Source organism: Cynocephalus volans, chromosome 3, assembly GCF_027409185.1.
Source record: "Cynocephalus volans isolate mCynVol1 chromosome 3, mCynVol1.pri, whole genome shotgun sequence".
Lineage (NCBI taxonomy): Eukaryota > Metazoa > Chordata > Mammalia > Dermoptera > Cynocephalidae > Cynocephalus > Cynocephalus volans.
This window is the reverse complement of record NC_084462.1, coordinates 24,966,647-24,987,164: the sequence shown is the minus strand read 5'-3', so window position 1 is coordinate 24,987,164 and position 20,518 is coordinate 24,966,647. Positions and strand designations below refer to the sequence as shown.

General features: G+C 50.6%; 1 protein-coding gene across 1 annotated transcript; it reads right to left on the bottom strand.

Moving 5' to 3' along the window:
• Positions 1-10,790: 10,790 nt before the first annotated feature.
• On the bottom strand, positions 10,791-18,666 carry NYAP1 (neuronal tyrosine phosphorylated phosphoinositide-3-kinase adaptor 1). Its single transcript, XM_063091341.1, has 7 exons — positions 18,571-18,666; positions 17,183-17,334; positions 15,372-15,730; positions 13,412-14,926; positions 12,290-12,505; positions 11,922-12,031; positions 10,791-11,365 (listed from the first exon to the last, which is right to left on the bottom strand). Exons 2-7 carry the CDS (start codon positions 17,248-17,250, stop codon positions 11,108-11,110), a joined length of 2,526 nt encoding a protein of 841 aa, XP_062947411.1. The 5' UTR covers positions 17,251-17,334; positions 18,571-18,666; the 3' UTR covers positions 10,791-11,107.
• Between the last annotated feature and the right edge of the window lie 1,852 nt (positions 18,667-20,518).

Sequence of the window (20,518 nt, the reverse complement as noted above, 5' to 3'; positions counted from 1 at the left end):
TGCAGTGTGTGTTGAATCATAAGCAAGTGCCATCCTGCTGCATGAAAAGTGGGCCTGGTAGTAAGCCGCTCAGACCTTGTGGAACAAAGGCAACTCCTCAGGAATGACCAAACAACTGAATAGAAAGAGCCTGGCCCCTGATGTACTGGAGCCTCCAGGTCTGCTATGGACTGCTGATGTCTAGATACTTATATGAGCAAGAAATAACCTCCCATTTAGGTTAAACCACTGTTATTTGGGTCTGTTGTGAAGCAGTTCGGCTGATATTCTAATTAATAAAGGGTGTGTGAGATGCAGTGAGGAACCAGGTTATTTCGGCATAGAGATTTTTCCTTGGGAGACTGAATGTGACGCCATTGGCTGAGATGGGCAATCTAAGACGTGGCTGGTGGTTAAGGGGTCGGGGAGAGGGAGGATAATAAGTTCAATTGCTGACATGTTGTTTCAATGTGGGCCTAAGGTCAACTGCCCTGTTCTTCTGGAGCCCAGGAGAGGGGATGAGGCTGGAAATACTGGTTTGGGAATCACATGTGTATATATGATTATTGTAACCTTGGAAAAGGTGTGATCATCCTGGGAAGACACGTGGATACAGAAAAAAAGACTCTATTAGGCAGTGACTTAGTCCATTTGGGCTGCTATAACAGAATACCATAGACTGAGTGGCTTCTAAACAACAGAAATTTATGTGTCACAGTTCTGAGGGCTAGAAAGTCCAGATTCAGGACACTGGAAGATTTGCTGTCTGGAGAGGGCCCAGTTCCTGGTTCACAGAAGGCCATCTTCTTGTTTGCATCTTTACATTTTGCAGAAGGGGTGAGAGAGCTCTCTGAAGTCTCTTTTATAAGAGCACTAATCTCATTCATGAGGACTCCACACTCATGACCTACTCACCTCCCAAAGGCCTCACCTCCTAATACCATCATCTTGTAGGTTAGGATTTTATTATGTGAATTTTGGGGGGACAAAGACATGCAGTGTATTCCACCAAGTATATCATGAAATGGTGAGGACATTAAATAACCATGATAATTATCACTGCTGATGAAGTACTTTGCCATGTGCCAGACAGGCACTGTCCTCAATACTTCAGGTATATCATAGATTGAATGCTCACAGTAACCCCTTAGGTGGAAACTGAGGCTTAGTGTATGGTAGAGCTGGGATCTGAACCTAGGGTCTGATCAACTCCAGTGGTTTCTAGCCATTACTCCACAAGTCTAAACATATGTATATATATTTTTTTAAAGATGACCGGTAAGGGGATCTTAACCCTTGACTTGGTGTTGTCAGCACCAAACTCTCCCAAGTGAGCCATGGCCTGGCCCTAAACATATTTTTAAAACACTTGTGGATGCAGGCTATACATATCGTTGTCAAAACTCATCAATCTGTAGGCTTAAAATGGGTACATATTATTATATGTAAATGATATCTCAATAAAACTTATTTAAAAAAAACAGAAATATGATTTCAGAGCTTTCATTGTGTATGCATCAGGGGTCGATAACCAGTTGTGGACAAGAGATAATATAAATTTAACGTGTTAGCAAGTGACTAATGTTAGATTTAAGGAAGGTTTTTTACCCCTCAGTAAATCTAAGTCTTTGAGATGGTTTTAGCCTGGCCATTCTCCTTCAGGTTTACTGGAGAGATGGGTTAACCTAACATGTCTCCTCAGGTCACCAGTATTCCTGAATAAAAGCCAACTTCCTATTCCACCAAAAGAAAAAAAAAAGCCTTTTTGTAATTCCCCTACCCTCCCCCACCCAGGTCCGAAATGGACATAAGAAGTTGTTATGGGTAAATATGTCCCCCAAAGTTTGTGATTGAAACTTAATCCCCACTGTGACAGTATTAAGAGGGTGGGAAATCCTATTATGCTAATTGAAGGGTGGAGCCTCTAAGAGGTGATTATTGTGAGGACCGTGCCCTAGTGAATGGATTGAGCCATTGATGGTTTAACGGTGGTCATAGGGGTGGTTCTGATGGCTTTAAAAGGAGAGCAAGTGAGGAGGTGAGTCTCTATCTTGCTTCTGCCATATTCACCACATGATACCCTGTGTTGCTGTAGAGTCATCACCAAGAAAAAGGCCTTCATCAGATTTTATCAAAATTTATTGGAAATAAATTTTATTTCTTATTGGCACACTAAAAAAAAACCACAAAAACTTGTGGATGGAATACAGTTGTTAGGTTTTACAACAGGAACCTGAGGGTGTCATGTTCTAAGAGTTAAGATACTCTAACTCAGGGCTTCTCAGCCTCAAAACTCAGGGTTTCTCGACCTCAACATTATTGACATTTTGGGCCTGCTTTAGGTTAAATGTGTCCCCCAAAAGCTCATGTATTAGAAACTTGACCCTCATTGTAACAGTGTTAAGAGGGTGGGAAATCTAATTATGGTATTTGGAAAGTGGGGCCATTAAGAGGTGATTAGATCATGAGAACTGTGCCCTTGTGAATGGATTGGTCAGTTTATGGAATAATGGGCATGGTTCTGATGGCTTTATAAGGAGAGCCAGTGAGGTTAGCTCTCTCCTGCTCATGCCATTTTCTCACCATGTGATACCCTGTATCTCCAAGGGATTCTGCATCAAGAAGAAGGCCCTCACCAGATGTGTTCCCTGGACCTTGGACTTCCCAGCCTCCAAAACTGTAAATAAATAAATTTCATTTCTTTATAAATTACCCAGTTTCAGGTAGTCTGTTATTAGCAACAGATATGGACTAATACTGGGCCAGATAGTACTTCTTTTTTGTGGGGACTGTCATGTGCATTGTAGGATGTTTAGCAGCATCTCTGGCTCCACCTCTCAATTACATACCCTCAGTTATGACAACCAGTAATATTGCCATATGTCCCACGGGGGCAAAATGTCCCCAGTTGAGAACTATGCTCTAAACTACCAATTAGCACATCACCTAGTGTTGCAGTCTCCTCTTGGGCTGCAATACCACCAGGATCAAGGAGTCACGTCCACTGGGCCCACCCAGGAGGCCAAGTATCCCTAGGTCACTTCCTGACAATCTGGGCTTATCCCAGTCACCCTCTGAGAGGGACAGCTGCTGCTTGACTCCTTAGCAGGACACCTCAACCCCTGAGCCCCATCTGTGCTCTCCCTGTGCCTGGTCTGGCAATCCTACACCATTTTCTCATATTCCCCTCCTGGGGCAATGCTGGCCTCCCTGCTGTTCTCTTGTACCCTCCGCCACCCCACATACCTTCTGTAAAGCTTGAGTGGTCTCCTGCTCTAAGGTGTAAAGAGTGGTGGTCTGTTGGTGGACAGGGTCAATGTCCCTTCTCTACAGAGGCCCCCTCCCTCTCCTGCAGAATGTTAGAGGAAGGGAAACCGTCCATCCACTACGGAAGGGAGGGATGGGGGCAGGTCTCTTTCAAAGCAACAATCGAGGGCAGTAGGTTGGGTGAGCAGTCTCCTACTTCTCTTCCCGGGAAGAGGGTGGACATTCCCCACCCCAGGAGGAAATTCTAGAAGCTCAGGGCCCTTTTGTTGTCAGGGGCCCCAGGCACATGGGTTGGCCTCTGTAAGAAGTTCCTATTAGGAGCTGTCTTCATTCTCTCATCTTCAGGCCCCCCAGGTGGGAAAGGAAGAAAGAAAAACAAAGGAGAGGAGGGGGACTTTTCCCCATAGACCTTTTCACTCGCCCAGCCCAACCTCAAAATGGGGGGAATTGTGTTCTCGTTTTTTTTTAGATTTTCACATCTCTAAGTATCCAACTGTGATACTTAGGTTTAGGCTACATTTTAGGTTACTAGACAAGCAAAGTGACTTCGGATCTGAATGGGCAGTAAAATAAGTAATGCGTATATTTAAATTTTTTCCTCTAGTTCTAATTTTTCCAAGTTTCCCCTCATTACTCTGAAATTTCTGGAATGTGTACATGTTGCCGTCCCACCCATCCCTGGGCTTTAAGGCAGGAATGTTGAACACAAACAGCATAAGTTCACTACTTGGTCAATGGAAATTTTTTAAAATGGTGGTGACACCATTTCTGGTGGTTCCAGCTTATGGTTTCTGGCTCTCAGTCATTTTTTGGCGGCAAAAGATTGCCCCGGGGTGGTGGCAGAGGTGACTGTGCAGGCTGGATGAGTCCCAGCCAACATGCTGCTCACCCCATCCTGGGGATGGTTTGGAGGTGGCAGAGGAGCAAGTCTGCAGGTGCATCCATGAGGGACATGTGGGTCTGAACAGTAAGCGCTGAGATGCTCTAATTCCTGGTATCTGTAAACTGTAGATGGCACCTTGAGGAAGCAACCAAGCAGGTGCAGGGATTTCCACATTCTATAGGGTAACTGGCCTGGTCTGTTCCACAAGTCAAGCTTATGGTAATGAAAGAAACAAAGATACCGCGCCACATTAGTAGAGATGAAGAAACAAAATCAGATGCAATGCATGGTTCTGGATAGAATCTCAGTTGGCATAAACCCACCATGCCAGGTGTTATGGACTGAATGTTTGTGTCCCCACCCCCCAAATTCATATGTTGAAGTCCTAACGTCCAATGTGATAGTATTTGAAGGTGAGGCCTTTGGGAGGTTAATTAGGTTTAAATGAGGCATGAGGGTGGGGCCCCAAGATGGCATTAAAGTTTTATGAGAAGAAGAAGAGAGACCAGAGCTCTCTCTCTGCCATGTGAGGACACAGCGAAAAGTCAGCCATCTGCAAGCCAGGAAAGGGGTCCTCTCTAGGAAACCTAACCTGCAGGAACCTCCAGAACTGTGAGAAATACATATCTATTGTTCAAGCCACCCAGTCTACGGTATCTTGTTACGGCAGCCCTAGATGACTAAAACACCAGGACACTTTGGGAGATCATTAGAGAAATACATATACATCCTGGGCATTAGGTAAGATAAAAATCTATTGAAATGGAGAGGGGGAGATCATTAACTGAGAAAAGCAGCTTTCAAAACAGCATGTGTAGGATGATCTCATTTTTTTTTTTTTTAAACTACATAGGCATAGAAAAAGGTCTGCAACATATAGTAAGTTGTTCAATGCTAACCTCTGGGTGGTGGAAATACGGTATTTTATTTTTGTTTTTCAGTGTTTGGTAACTTTCAACTATGCATATACATTGCTTTTTTAAAAATAAAAGGTTATGTTTAATTAGAGAGAGAGTGTGCTAGGAGGGGCTTTCTATCAGCACCGCACCCTCCCGAGTGAGCCACGGGCCGGAGAGGAGGGGCTTTCTAGATCATCTGCTCTCAACCCTCATTTTTTTTCAAAGGATGACAATCTTTGACTCATCACCCTGACTTAAAAAACAAACACTTTTATTGTGAAAATGTCAAACAGACTCATGTGCAGACAAAATGATGTAATGATCACTCATGTACCCATTATCCAATCTCAGTCGTCAACTCACGACCGTTTTCATTTCATCTTTTGCCCCATGCACTTTCCCCTTCCCATTTTATTTTGAAGCAAATCCCAGACCTCATATAATTTCTTCATTAATATTTCAGTATTACCTCTTTAAGGACTCTTAAAAATATATAACCACAATACATTATCACGCCTACAAATTAGTAATGGTTCCTTAATATCATCAAATACCCAGACAGTGGTCTTTTCCCTAATTGTCTCATAAATGTAATAAGTGAGCTTTTTATCAAGACTTTGACTCAGGCTCCAAATAAGATCCCCAGATTGCAATTGGCTATGTGACTTTTAATCTACGGTTCTCTCTGCCTCTCTTTATTTTCTCTGGTGGTGTATTTGTTGAAGAATCTCAGTTGTTTGTCCTGTGACATTTCCCAGTCTTAATTTTGCTGACTGTACACCATGGTGGTGTTTAATGTGTTCCCCTCTCCTCTGTATTTCCTGTAATTGGGTACTTGCATCTGGAGGCTTGATTACATTCTCAGGTTCAATTTTGGGAGGCAGGAATGCTTCACAAGTATGGCGTGTTCTTCCCTAGAGGCACATCATGTCTCTTATGACACATGATATATGTTAGCTGCTGTCAAAACTCGGTACATAAACCCATTACTTCTCGTGATGTTTCAATTCTAAAATTCTTTTTTCATTCTTTAGCTGGAATATTTCTATAAGGAGAAACTTCCCTTTATCTGTGATTTGATAGAGGCAGACAGATGCTTGTTTCTTTCCCTTTACTTACCAGTTTTCAAAACAATGAATCGATTTCTTAGCATCCTCCAAAGATAAGCAATATTTTTTAATCATATGAACTCATGGATTTCAATATATTTTTCTTTCAATCAATTGCAGTTATTAATTACCCTCCTTTGATGCTTGAATTGTCCCATCTTTTGGCCATTGGCAGCCTCTTTGAGTTTGCTCCTGAGTCTTTTTGATATGACCTTAGTAATCTTTGATAGAAATTGCTCTTCAGAAAACTCAGGCAGAATATTATCTCTGAGGTCTTTCTTTTCTCTACCCTTTGGTTGCAACACTTGACTTCCCCAGTAAAGGTCTCCCCCACCCAGCTCCTGTCTCCTTTTTAACTTGAATGCCCCAGGGCCCTCTCACTTCTGGCTGTGCCTGCCCTAGAGTCCCCAGCTTGGCTAGAGTTTCAAAGGGTAGGAAGTCAGCACTGGAAGTGTCGAGGTGACACTAGGAGGGGACATGTGAGTCCCAGGTTAGTTGAACCAGGTGTCAGGCAGGCAGGGCAGGGCCCAGGCTGGCTTCCCAGGTGGTTCTCTATCCCTCATGCGAGGTTTCTAGTCTCAGCACAGCCAAAGTGCTTTAAGCTTCTAACTCTTCACAGGCCTCTGAGCTCAGCTGGCAGAAGGGCTGTGCAGCCCTGGCTCACAGCAGCCTCAAGCACCTGCCTGTGCCTTGGTCCTTCCTACGTCACCTCCCTTCACTCTTTGCCTCTCACTCCAACACTGCTAAAGTTCTAGTCTCTTCCCCATCTCAACCCATCTCTGTCTCTATCCCTACCTCTCTCTTTTCAGCCTCAAAGAAGGCATTGTGCTATCTTGTTTAATCTCCTTGACAGTCCTCTAATTATCCCCATTTCATAGATAAGGGAACTAGAAACTTGGCTCTAAGTGCCAGTCTGGAATTTGAGCCCACACATGCAGACTCCACATCCACTTCATGTCACTGAGCACAATCACCTACCTGCCCCCCATCTTCATTTCCTCAAACAATTAACTACTTGTTTTTCTTTAAAAAAATAATAAATATATATTTTTTCTGATTTTAGAATTAAGACATACACATAAAAATTCAAGCAATATAAATTTATTTTTTAAAAAGTAAATTAAGTCCTTTCTCAAATCTCAAGAGAATCATCATCAACTATTTGGTGTATTTCCGTCCATATCTTCTTCTACATAAATATTTACAAATAAATAATTTTTCTAAAAATGAGGTTTTTCTATATCTACTGTCCTGCACATTGCTTTATTCACTCATTAATTTGTTGTGAACTCTTTCTTGTGTGTAGCACATTTATATCTTCTGCATTCTATTTAACAGCTTCCATTTTCTATTGTTACCATGAATTACTTAGTCAATGTCATACTGATGAACTTTGGGGACGTCTCCAATTTTCCATTATTTCAAACAATGCTGCAATTAGCACTCTTGTACATTTAGCTTTGCACACATGTGTAACTATTTCCGTAGAATAAAGTCCTAGAAACGGAATTTCTGAATCAAAACTATACACATTTAAAATTTTAATAAATATTAAACTGACCTCCAGAAAGGCTGTATTTACATTTACACCAGTGCCTGTTTTCTGTACATTGTTGCCAGATTGATGTTACGGATTTTTTTCAGTTTTACCTGTCCAACAGGTGAAAATTATTTTATTATTGCTTTACTTCGCATTACTTAATTATCATTCAGGCTGAACATGTTTACTTGTAATTTCTGTTTCTTTGGTGAATTGTCTGTTTTTGTTCACATTTGTCTGGATTGCCTTTTCTTATCGACTCATGAACCCTTCTTATATATTGTATTAATCTTTTTCATATGTGTTAGAAATATTTTCCCAGTTTAACGTTTGTAATCTGACTTTGCCATACAGAAGTTTTAATTGTTAATATGATCAAACTTAACAGTCTTTTGGCTTATTTTTTTTCTGGTTTTCATGTCGTTTTAGAAAGGCCTTGTCCATCCCACGGTTTTTATATTTACATCTTTTGGCAATCCCCACACCGGCCAGCCACCCAAAATCAATCAATCAATCAATAGTCAATCTTTTGGCATAATAAATGAGGTACAGCTTCCCACACTCCCTCTCCTGACTGGTTAATTGTTCAAGAAACAATTATTGGAAAACTAATCTTTTCCCAAGCAATTTACAATGCCACCTTTATCTTATAAATGCTAAATTTCCATGTGCTTTTGGGGTTATTACTGGACTCTTTATTCTGATGGATTATGCCAGTCCTGCCCTAGGACCAGCACACTGGATTTTATTTCATGTTTTAGTAGGTGGTAGGGCACATCCCATTACTCTTCTGTTTCAGAATGTTCTGGTTTTTCTCATTAACATTCTGGATGAATTTTCAAATTACTTTATCAGCTTTCTCAAATAATCCTTTTGGGATTTAGAGGCTGCATTGAATTTACCGATTTAGAGAAAACTGACATCTTTTATATTATCAAGTCTTATCTAAGAACAAGTTATAACTCTTTACTTATTCAGGTCTTCTTTTTTTAAGTGACTCAAAAGACTTCAGTTTTATTGATTGATCTGATCTAGGTCCTATACATTTCTTGTTAAAGTTATTCCTAGTTATTTTATGGTGTTTTTTCCTCTTATGAATGGGATATATCCTTCCATTAATTTTCTAACTAATTATAAAAAAGCTACTGCTTGTTTATATTTTGTTCTCAACTCTTATCTCTAGCCATATCCTCCCTTACAGAGTTCACCTGTCTTGACCTTGAGTACCATTTCTATGTTAACTACTAATGTCCACAGTCTTATCCTGTCTCTCAAACTATCATTTTACTTCTAACTTGGTGTTTCCTAAATTTCAAAAATTTGCATACCACTGTCGTAATTTTTCACATTCTGTATACAGCTTGTAGAATTATGTATTTGCTTAATATTCTTCTTCAAACTAACTCATTAAAAATAAATTGAGCTTTATCTTGTGCAATAACATCCATGAAATAATAATATGTAGCCCGATGTGCTGGTTATAACTTTTCTAATATGAATGAAAATAAACACAAAACTATTAAAATTTTAAATAATGTTCTTCTTCATATCACTTAAAAACATTTCTTGGGCTGGCCGGTTAGTTCAGTTGGTTAGAGCACAGCTTTATGACACCAAGGTCACAGGTTTGGATGCCCATACCGGCCAGCCACCAAAAAAAAAAAAAAAATCTTGTTTCATATACCGCATTTCTGGAAACTGTGTTCTAGCCGGTAACAAACCTATCAACCTGATTATTCACCATTGTTTCAAATTCAGTGTTCTTCCTTCAAAGTCCCTCTCAACCCCACATTCTAGCTCTGTCATTTTCCCAGTCACTGGAGCTCCACACTTGGGCTTTGCGTATGATCAATTCCACTGCTTCAGCCTCATCTTGAGGATGTTTTCTTTCAGCTGCATCTGGCAACTAACTGTCCCTTGCCCCCACTCCTCCCATGCACCCTCCATATCCTGCTCCCTGGTGACAGATCGCCTCCCAGCAGGATTCCTTTGATTCTTTCCTGAGACCAGCACTTGCTTTGAGGTTGATCATCGGTGGCTGGACTCCGTATTGCCCTCTGCATCATGTAAACACACTACCTGCCCCCTCCCCTCCTCCCCCATCTCCTACTATTCCATAGACAATCATACTATGACTTAGGGCTCTCCCTCCTCCCCTTTGCTCATCCAAACCTTACCTGTCCTTTTAGGCTCACTTTCCAGGAAGCCTTCTTGGATGATTCCAGCCCTCTCCCTCTCTTACTCCTGCAGCATAGGCTACTGTTGTCTTGGGTGTTTCATCCCCTTGAGTAGACTATAAGGTGCTTGAGGGCAAACTTCATGTCTCAATATTCCTTCTACATCAGTGCATTGCTAAGAACACATTAGATACTCAATAAATGCTTACAGATTCACTGCATGGTGACATTCCCCAAGGCTTACCTGAGACTCCACCTCTCCCTGTGTTACTGGCCACAGCTACTCACCCCCTACGCACAACCTGCAACTCCCACCAACCAAGGGCAAGATGGAAAAAGAAGCAAGAGTAAGAACGGCAGAGTACACTGTGAAATAGAAGAAGCCAGCTCTAGGATCATTAGTCTTTTAATATATTCTGAAAAGAAAGGAATTAAAAAAAAGGTCCTGACATCTCTTCTCTTTTTTTTTGTTTGTTTTTTGATTTAAACAAATACCCTGCCCACCCCCCACCCACTAAAATTTCCCTCCTTCCCCATCACCCCACCCATCCCTGGCACTAGACCCTCACCCCAGAACTAAGTAAGATGCCTGTTTCAGAGCAGGCCACGCTCACTACCAAATTCTGGCAAATTGTAAATACTGTAAATAGTTTTCTGCCCTCTGTTTACCTGAGCCCCTTCCTTTTCTCATTCCACTCCCCATGCAGACTCTCCCTAGCTTTGGGGTGGGCGTGGATGGTGGGCCTTTGGACACTGGCATTGGGAGTGGAAACTTGGCCTTGATTCTCCACTCCCTGCTCAGGAGTAGGCCCAGAATTGCCCTCCAGACTAAAATAAATAACAAAATAAATAGCCCTCCCCCACTCCCCACTCTATAAAAGAGCTCTTCTACCTCTCACTCTAGTCTCTCTCCTTCATTTGTCCCACCCCCCTCCTTCCTCCTTCCCCATGCTGACCTCTGGCTTGGTCTCGGCCCTCTCAGAAGGAGTCTACCTCTTGGTGGGGAGAGAGCAGGAGTGACTCACCCCCAACCTCAAGCGAACCCTCCTCCTCCCCCAGATTTATTGGGGTGCTGTTGGCACCCCAAGGCTGATAGGCTTGGCAGAGTCCCCGTCTTGGGGGACTAGGGTGGAGGGGAGGGGTTCTCCCTGTCTCTCTCTCCCTGGTCCTTCAGTCTTTCAAGGCAAGTCTCCCGGGAGAGCCGGGCATGCCCCGCCCCGCTCCCCAGTCCACGCCCCGGCCTCCCGCGCTCCTCAGATGGCAGTGTCCCAGAGGACAGTGTGCTGCCGGCGGCAGGGCGGGGTGCCGGCCTTGCGGGGCTCGGGCCCCCGCCGCCAGCTGGGGAGGATGGGCATGCTCTCCTGCTTGCAGAGGCCCCGGTCGGGGCGGTGGCGCGCCTTGATCTCCTTGCACACGCAGCGCTTGCGCTCGATCACCTCCAGCAGCTTGCCGTCGCGCTCGCGGGCCGGCTGCGGCGGCAGTGGCAGCGGCAGCGGCAGCGCGGGGTGGGTCTGCGGAAAAAAGGGGGCGGGGGTGTCAAAGACCCCAGAGAGACCGGGGCGAGTCCCCACTGCTGAGACCGACGTCTTCCCCTGGAAACTGGTCCGCTTTCACCCCCACGGCCTCTGTCCTCTCCCCCTAGCTGTGGGGGCGCACGAGGGCAGAAATCCAGCCCCTGCACCTCTTGCCCGGCCACGCTGTGCCCCTGGTGCCACGCTGCACCTGTCTGACCCCGAGGAAGGGGCGCCTTTTATAAACTGTCTTCCCAGACGGATGCATTTTTCTAATTGGTCCCCCCAGTGGGGGTCCTTTTTCTAAATCACACAAAGGAGCACTGTCGGCTAGCGGTGGCCCTGAATGATCTCCAAGCAGGGCCCTGCATCGCAGCCCAACTTAAGCAGCCCCTTCCCGCGATCCTTCCCCGACCCCCTCACTCTCCGTACCGAATCCCCACTAGTCTGTGCCAGCAACGCTGGCTCAGGCCTCAGCCTGCCCGATCCCTTTCTTTCCACACCCAAGCCTTCTCTACCTGCTCCTTCACAAATAAAAGGAAAAAACAAGCCTCACCTGGCTCGGGGCATCCCTGGGCTGGCTGCAGGGCCGGGGGCTGTGGAGCGCGGCCTGCCGGACTCCCGAGGTGGAGGCGGAGCGACCCAGGCGGTAGCCTCCGGTGAAGTCTGAGGGGAAGAAGGCGTCAGGAGGGCAGGGGCCTCCAGGTCTGCCCCCTCCCCCCAGTTCCCTCGGGAGAGCCAAGTCCAGGCTAACCCCTGTCTCATCAGAAGAGGAAAGGGAAATGCAGATGTGGTGTTAAGATTTAGGGCCCGGGACATGGATGTGAACAGGTGATAGGAGATCAGGATAGGATAGACTAGACCCTGGGAGATTCCCCCCAGCCCACCCCATCTGTGTACACATGTATGTGAGCAGGGTGTCACCTCCATTGCGGTGGCAGGCAGGGAAGGTCTGGCAGGGTATGGGCAGCGCTGTGCGGCTCCCTGCTCGGTCCCCTCCGTGGTAGATCCTGGCCAGCAGGCCCTCTGCCCCCTGGCTCCTTACTGGGATCCCTGATGTCACAGGGCCCCTGTCCTCACGTTCCACCTTGCCTGGACCCTCAGCACTGCCATTCCAGGCCCGGGCACTGTCCTCAACTTCTGCTGGGATAACAAGGAGAGCTGAGTGCCTGCATGTGGGAGGGGTCCTTCTGTCCCCCAGCCACACACACTGCAGCATGGGTAGACCAGGAGACATAACTGCCCCCTTTGCAAGTCACAGCAGGGATGGGAGAGACCTACATCACACTCACCCAACACACACACACACATTCACATACACACAGGAGGAACCCCAGTACTGCCATCTTTTCCACCCATTGGTGCCATCCCCTGGGGCTGAGAATCATATATATTTGCTGCTTCCAAATTCTTTTCCTTGGTCAGAGGCCCCCTACACCCATACCCCAGCTTTAGCTTCCAGGCCCCTCCAGTCCCAGATAGGGCCAAGAATGACCACCACTCTGAGACCAAGACCAGGGGCTGTTCCCTAGAAGGGAGAGAATCCCAAATCCTGACCCTGAAAGGGGTAGGAATTGGGGGGAAGGGCTGCATGTGAACTAAGCTCATCTCTGAGTAGGCCTGGCAGAGCATTGTGTTGCCAGGCAACGGTAGGGGCCTCCCTCTCCTCTCCCTCCTGTCTGGATGGGTTGCCATGGTAACAGCTGGGAGGCAGCTGTGTTTAGCTCCTAGTGTGCACACACTCACAAACACACACTCCTGCAGCGCAGGGAAAGGAGGGACGGGGAGTAGAGCAGGATGGGTCCAGATTCTACCCTCTCATCCCATATCCTCCTGCCCCTCCAGCGCACCCACGGGGACTCCAGCCCACACACGGGGACTCTAGCCCTTCATGCTGTTGCCCACCCCCATCCCTCCAATCTCCCAGAGAACTTTCCAGACCAGTATATTGGGCTGTGACTTCCAAATAACCCCTCCAGCACCTCCCCTAGACCATCACTGACATCCCTAGCTTCCCCCAGCCTCCCTTCCCCACACGTTACTCACTGTCCAGCTCCTTTGCCTTCCTCCCTCCATATAGGACTTTCCTCTGCAGAGCCCAGCCTGCCCCAAATGTTGTGGTGCCCATCTCCTCCTCTTCCTCCTCTGGTGACCCTGCACTGGTGATGACGTGGGCACAGGAGATGCTGGCAAAGGCACCCCCATCAGTCCCTTGCTCCTGCAGCTGGATCTTGACCATGGGGGATGGGGCCCCCACTCCACAGCCCTTATTCAGCAACCCCCCAGCCTTGAGGCTCTCATAGGCAGGGGGTCTCTTGAGCCCAGCTGCTGCAGCTGGGTAGGTCCAGAGGGGAGTCAGGGGGCCTGCAGTTGGGTCTGGAAGGCCGTGAGGGGAGGCCAGGCAGCCACGGTGGTGGAAGACCCCAGCTGCTGCACCCATGGCCCCGCTGTGGGGGCTGGACTTCCCTGGCACAGGGGGCCTTGAGCTGGTACACAGCATCCCATGAAGGACTGAGATCTCCTTCTCCGTCTTTGGCTCCCCAGCACCCAGGGGTGGACCAGCTGGCAGGACAGAGTGCGTGGTCACCTTGACCGCCGAGTACACCATGGTGTAAGACATGGCCTTGTCCTTGGGGGGACCGGGGAGCAAGGCTGCTGGGGCAGCAGGGGCTGCCGGCACCCCCACTGCCTTGGGGCAGATCATGCTGTGTGAGTTGGGGAGCTCCCGCTCCCCCCGGGGCTGGCCAGAGCCCTGGGGTGGCAACGGTGTTGAGTGGCTCCGGGCCCGGCCTGATGGTCCCAGCAGCAGCAGGTTGGCAGCAGGAGGTGGAGGCGGTGGGGGAGGTGTCTCCCGCTCCCGTGCAGGCACTTGGGGAGCTGGGGTGGAGCCGGCTGGCTCCTTGGAGTGGCAGAGGACCGGTAGCCTCGAGACCCCATCACTAGGGGTTCGGGAAGCAGACTTGGCTTGGGGAAAGGCCAGGAGTGGAGGGCGGTGCTGAAGAAGGTTGGGGAAGGGTGGGGGGATTTCACAAGGAGTAGTCTTGGTGGGCGTCCCGTCCCTTCTGCTCGGGAGGGCTGAAGCTGGGCGGCGGTGGGTGTGGGGCTGAAGGGCATGAGGCTGTTGTGGTGGGGAGGTTGCCATCAATGGAGGGGCCCCGTTGGCCCGGCCTTCCCCTGCCTCTTCGGGAAGTGGGTACTTCATCTCCTCATATATGGCCTCGCTCTCTTCTGAGTCCGAGTCAGCGCCAGCTGGAGGGGTCGGGCCTCCACCCCCAAGAAGAGGCCCTGTCAAGACCCCGCTTCGTCCTCCACCCCTGAAGACATCCCCCACCATCTCAATGTACACAGGTTCTTCTTCCTGGGCACCCACATCAGGGTCCCCAGCTACCCGGGACCCCCTACTGAGGCGCTGAAGGGGCAGGTTCCCCCCTCGAGGAGACGGGGCTTGGGGGCAGGACTCATCAAAGGAGACAGAGAGCTGGGTGTTGGGGCTTCGCCTGGGCTTCTGGGGAGGAACCTTCCGGCTGGACTCTCGTCCTTCTGGGGTTGGCTTCTGTGAGCCTGGGCAGGATGGAAAAGAGAAAAATAAACTGGGCTTTTAATGGGGGAAGGAAATGGGGGGTCTCCTTCTGACCTCTTGACCCATCTGCAAGGACATATCTGCCTCTTCCTTTTTCTCACACCCTTTTAGCTTATAGCCCTAGAGAGTTCCTTTTTTGTTTAACCAGTCAGAATTTGCAGCTCCTACCTTAAATTCTCCCCCACTCTCATGTCCCTCCAAGGCCACCACGCCTTTCCCAAGAACAGACTTTTCAGGGAGTGTCCCCTGCCCTTGAATGGTTCTTCTCAGGCCTATCCAAAAGGACCCCCCCCCTTCCTTTTGAGAATGGAACCTCCCACTTCCTTGGTTCTTCCCTGAATGAACCCTCCCCACAGGCCTCCCCTGGCCTGGAGTGGATCCTCCCAGCTCTCAGCTCCCCCTGGGGAGAGGTGGCCGGTATCTCACCTGCTTTCTTGCCAGGGGGTGTCTCTGCTCCTGACCCTGCCATGCTGAGCTTGGTGCTGGGGTGTCTCCGGGGCTTCGCTGGGGGTCTTCGGGTGCTGCTGTCCTCGGTGAGACCCCCACCGCCCCCCCCAGGTCCGCCCGCCACACTGTCCATGCTGCCCACCGAGTGGCAGGAGAGGGAGCGTGGGGCCATGGCGCTGCGGCAGGGGTGTGGGGTGTGCTCCTGGGAGGCGGGCATCGTCATGAAACCCATCCTGAGGGAGCGGCGCAGTGAGGCAATGTCCCGTACACGGACCCCAGGCCCTGGGCCAGCCCCAGGCCCCGCTGCCGGGCCTGCGGGGGCCACCTCCTTACTGGAGCTGGGGAGAGAAGACCAGAACAGAGCAGATGTTGGGCCTCAGGACTGGGCCTCCACCCAAAGAGGTGCTGGCAACCCCGTGGCCTACCGGGGAGGAGGAAGAGAGACTAGGGTGGGGATGGGGGTGCCTGAGGGTCCAAGACACAGATGTAGGGGCTTCAGGCAGAATTCCTATGTTTACTAAAGGCAAGGCAATTGGGGGCAGGGATGAGAGAAGGGGTGAGTTTGTGTGCAGGGCAGCCTCTCCAGAGCTGGTGGATCCCAGCCTAGGTAGATACAGCACACGTGTGGATGCCCTTAAATATAGGGAGATGCAAACCTGGGCAATGCAGTCCGTCTGACACATGGACACACCTGCTGCCACAGCTCCTCAGCTCCTTCTCACTCTCACACTGGCCCACACCTGGCCTCTGGCTTCCCCTCATGTCCAGCTACTGCAGCCTACGCCCCCACAGGGCACCTTCTCTCCCAAATGAGGGATGTGCTGCCGCATCACAAGAGCATCCTCCCCGGGCTGATCCTTCTTCTTCTCTTCCTCCCTCTCCCTTGGTGCTGTCCTCCTCTCCCTGTCACCCTCCCAGACTCACCCCCATTCCTTTTCACTCTCTCAGCTTCTGTGTGAGCGAAGGGGGGCCAGCTGGCAGGGAAGAGGGGAGAGCTGCTGTGGGGTGGGCTCTCATTAAGGCCCTGTCTACTAACCCTTCATTAGGGAGAGATCGCTGCAGCGATCGCTCTGATTAATCTAATTAACAACAAGAATTACACTCCACAGTTGCGAGGAGGGAGAAAGGAGCAGGGAGGTGGCTCTGAGTCAAGCTCCAAGAGGCTGTGCAGTCAATGGGAGTGAAGAGGAGAAGAGAGTGAGATGGGAGAGGCCAGGCCCCAGGTCCCGGGGAGGGCAAGGAGAGAGGGCAAGCAGGGATGGGGTGGGGGGACGGGGGCCCAGCCTGCACATCCCCCCCACCACACATGCACACAACCCTGTCACTTGGCCACTTACCTCCCCCAGCAGAGAAGACTGGGAGGGGGCCAAATGGATGTGCTCTGATGCCCCTGAAAGGACCCCATCCCTGGACCCCATGAGGGTGGTGGGGCCTGCCCCTTCCAAGGTCAGGTGACAGAAGAGCCAGCGGCCGGCCCCAAATTGACAGAGAGGAGAAGACCACAGACCAGAGGTGAGTCAGGAAGGAGTGACTCGGCCTTTGGGGATGGGGAAGAGCCAACAGGGTGCTCCGGGGCTGGAAGCCCCCAGGAAGCCAGGACGGGGACCACAGCCAGAAGCAGGGCTGAGACAGGATGTGTGCTACTCCAGCCATTCTGTACGGAGCACAGACCCTGAGATCAGAGATCTCACTGACTACAAGGCTGTTGAGCCCCAGGAAGGGCTGTGGCCGAGCAAGGGGGCAGGCAAAGGTGGGACAGGGAAAGGGGAAGTCTGGGGCCACAGCCTTACCTCCTCTTGGCCTCCTCGTCCTTGTGCTGCCTCCACTCCAGCTTGGTCTTTCGGTAGAGGAGGTTCATGTCGTGGGGCAGCAGGTGGGGGCTGGGCGGCCCTGCTCAGTGCCACCAGGCCCGGGGGGTGGCCCTCCCTGGGTCCCGGATCCACTTTGTGGGAAAAGGTGGGAAGGAAAAAAAGAAAGATGTGGGGTAGGTGGGGGCCAGGAATGAATAAGAGAGAAAAAGGAGCAGAGACGTGACTCAGGTCCTCAGAGAGGAAAACACAGAGAGGCATAGAAAACCCAACACAGCTTCTATGACCCACAGAAAGACAGACACAGATGTACATGTGTAACAGAGCCACACACCCGGACAAAGGTGTTAAGAGCCACAGATACACTCTGTGGAGAGATCAGGTTGACACAGATTCCCATCCTATGTAAATACATCCTGATCCACCACACAGACAGGCCCCATAAACGTATAACAGCCAAACAGACACACATACCACCCAGCCACAGACACATACCTACAAAGAGAGGACCAGACACATAGATTGCCATAGGTAAACACAAACCTAGGAACAGGCAGGCACACACAGACATAAACACCCACCGACACACCCACAGACACACACAGACCTCCAGACACACATAAATCTGCTACACGGAGCTGGACACACCTACAGACAAGGAGTTATGCCCAGGGCCTACTTGCGTACATTGCACCCCACTGGGGCAGGGGGAGCCTGTCCCCACCCAATCTTGGGCCCTGAGGCTTGGGGGATGTCATGAGGGCAGGGTGGGGATGCTGAAGGAAGGATGGGGGCACTCCGAGTTGGCATCTAAAATACCACCCATCCATCCATCTCCACTCCCTCTCGTCCCCCACTTCCAGTCCTTCCCTGGGCCTGGGCCTCCCCTATACCTGCTCCCTGGCCCCTCAGCAATGGTCTCCACCTCCCTCCCTCGCTGATGGCCCAAATCACCTTCTTCCTCCTCCAGGATTTGGGAGGCCCCCCGGCTTCCCTCTTCCAGTCCCCGCCCCTCAATCCCACCCGGGGGTCTGCAGTCTGGCCCCATTGCTACCTTCTGAGCTGCGGCCTCCATACCTGCTCTGCTCTCCCCCAAACACACACTCTTGCTTTTCGCCTTCAGCCTCACTTCTCCTCCCTGGCGCCCCTCCTCACTGCCGTCCTCTCCCTTCCCCTGTTTGTTCCAAACCTGGCCTGCTTCATCCCCCCCTCTCCATCCAAGGGCCTCAGGTTCCCGGGCACCCCTCCCCTTCCCCGTGTGCTGCTACCCCCGGGTTTCTCCGCTTCTCGCCCCGCCAATCCTCTCTGCCCCTTGTCCCCCCACCCCCACCGCCCCGCACCAAGCCTCCCCAATTTCTACATCACCGTACCTGGCCTGTCGGGCGCCGGCCCCCCCATGCCGGGCTCCGCCCGGAGCAGGAGGAGGGAGGAGGAGAGACAGAGAGAGACCGGCGGGGAGCGGAGCTGGGCCCTGCCGCAGAGACAGCCCCGCCTCCGGGTCCGCCCCCAGACCCGCCCCCGGCCCCAAACCCACCCTTCCACACCCTCCAAGGACGGAGTGGGAGCGGCCGCGGCGCGTTTCGCCGCTAGGCGGGGTAGGGGGTACGAGAGCCGCGGAGTCCGCAGTGGAGGACTCGGAGGAAGGTCGTGGGGCGTCGGTAGCCTGGCGCCAGCCTGCCCCCTCCTAGGGGCGTCCGCTCCTCGTTGCCCCTCGCCCTCTGTCCGGCCGGGCCGTGCTGGGTTCAGTCTCCTAGGCCCGGCGGAGCGGAGCGGAGAGCCGCGCGCAGCGGCGCCCCCCAGCGGCAGCTGGAGCCCGCACCCACCCGCGAACCCCGTGCGCCTGGCGCTCCCTCGGTCCGCACACGGCGTCGGGCCGGGGCCGCGGCTGCGGGACCCGGGGTGCAGTGAGGAGGTGAGGCCAGCAGTGGGGGCCGCTTTCCCGGCCGACGGGCTCCAAGAGTCGGGAGCCGGACAATTTGCGTCTCTGGCCAGCAGGGGGCGTGCTCCCTTGGCCGCACCCCCTATTCCTCGCCGCTCCCCAGGTGCGGGGAGGGCACCGGAGTTGGCTCGCTTGGTGCTGGGCGTCCTCCCCTACAGCCTCCCAGGCGCCCGGACCTTGTTCCACGGTCTGGGCCAAAGTCTCCCGCCTGTCCGCCCCCGTGGCCAAGTCATCTCCCCGTAACCTTTGACTGCTGGCGCCGTCCGCCGGGACCTGGGCGCACCAGCGTCGGCCTCTGACTGTGACCACCGTGGCCACCGCCCGGGTGCAGTCTCGGGCCGCTGAGGGACGCGACCTCGCCCTCTCCCCCATCACTTTTCTCATCAGCGCCTTGAGAAATTCCTCCCTGCGAAATTTCTTTGGCACACAGCTCTGTCGTAGGGGAACTTAGCTTCAAGAGACCTCAGTTCCACCCTTAATTGACTGAAAAATGGGTCCCCCAAAGGTAGGCCGGTCCTAATCCCTGGAACTTGTGAATGCTACTTTATATAGCAGTCTTTGCAGATGTGCTGTGTGGCCTTTGGCAAATCCCAAAACCTCTCTGGGAGATGCCTCATCCCATACCTACCTCAATACCGTGGTTGGGAGGAAAAGGTCGGTAAAGTAATACCAAAACTCTTTGTAAGTTGTAAAGGGCCTCCCGCACGTAAAGAATATTATATATGCTCCCAGGAGAGGTAATACATTAAAACACATAAATGTCGTCTCTCAGTTACACTTTAGTATGAATTAATTTGTGTGAATTCATTCAACAAACATTTCCTCAGAGACCAACAAGGTCCCAGGCGGAAGATGGGTCCAAAGATAAGTTCTGAATACTTAGTAGGGAGTCAGCACGGAGGAAGGAGGCACAGCTAGGGCTGTGTTCTGAATGTTGCCAGAGGGGAGAGGTTCTGCAGGAGACAGAGGGAAGGTCGGGGGCATGTGGGAGGCTGCTTTCTGGACCTCATGGCTTGGGAGGCCTCAGGAGTACAGATGCATTTTAATAAAGAGATTAAAAAAAAATACATAAAGGGGGGTGGGCAGGAGTTGCATGGTTTTATTTTTGCCTAACCCTAAAGAGTGATTAGAAATTTCCATGAGTGCGAGCTGAGAGAGGAGGAAAGTGAGAAAGACCATTAGAATAGGAGTCAGACAGACCAGTTATAGTCCTGGTGCTATTAGACACAAGGGCACTTCAAAAAAAATTCATGGAAACATAGAACTAAAAAATAATATGAATCTTTTCATGAACTTTTTTTTTTCCCAAAAGACCATTTAAGGGGATCTTAACCCTTGACTTTGTGTTGTCAGCACCACGCTCTCCCAAGTGAGCGAAC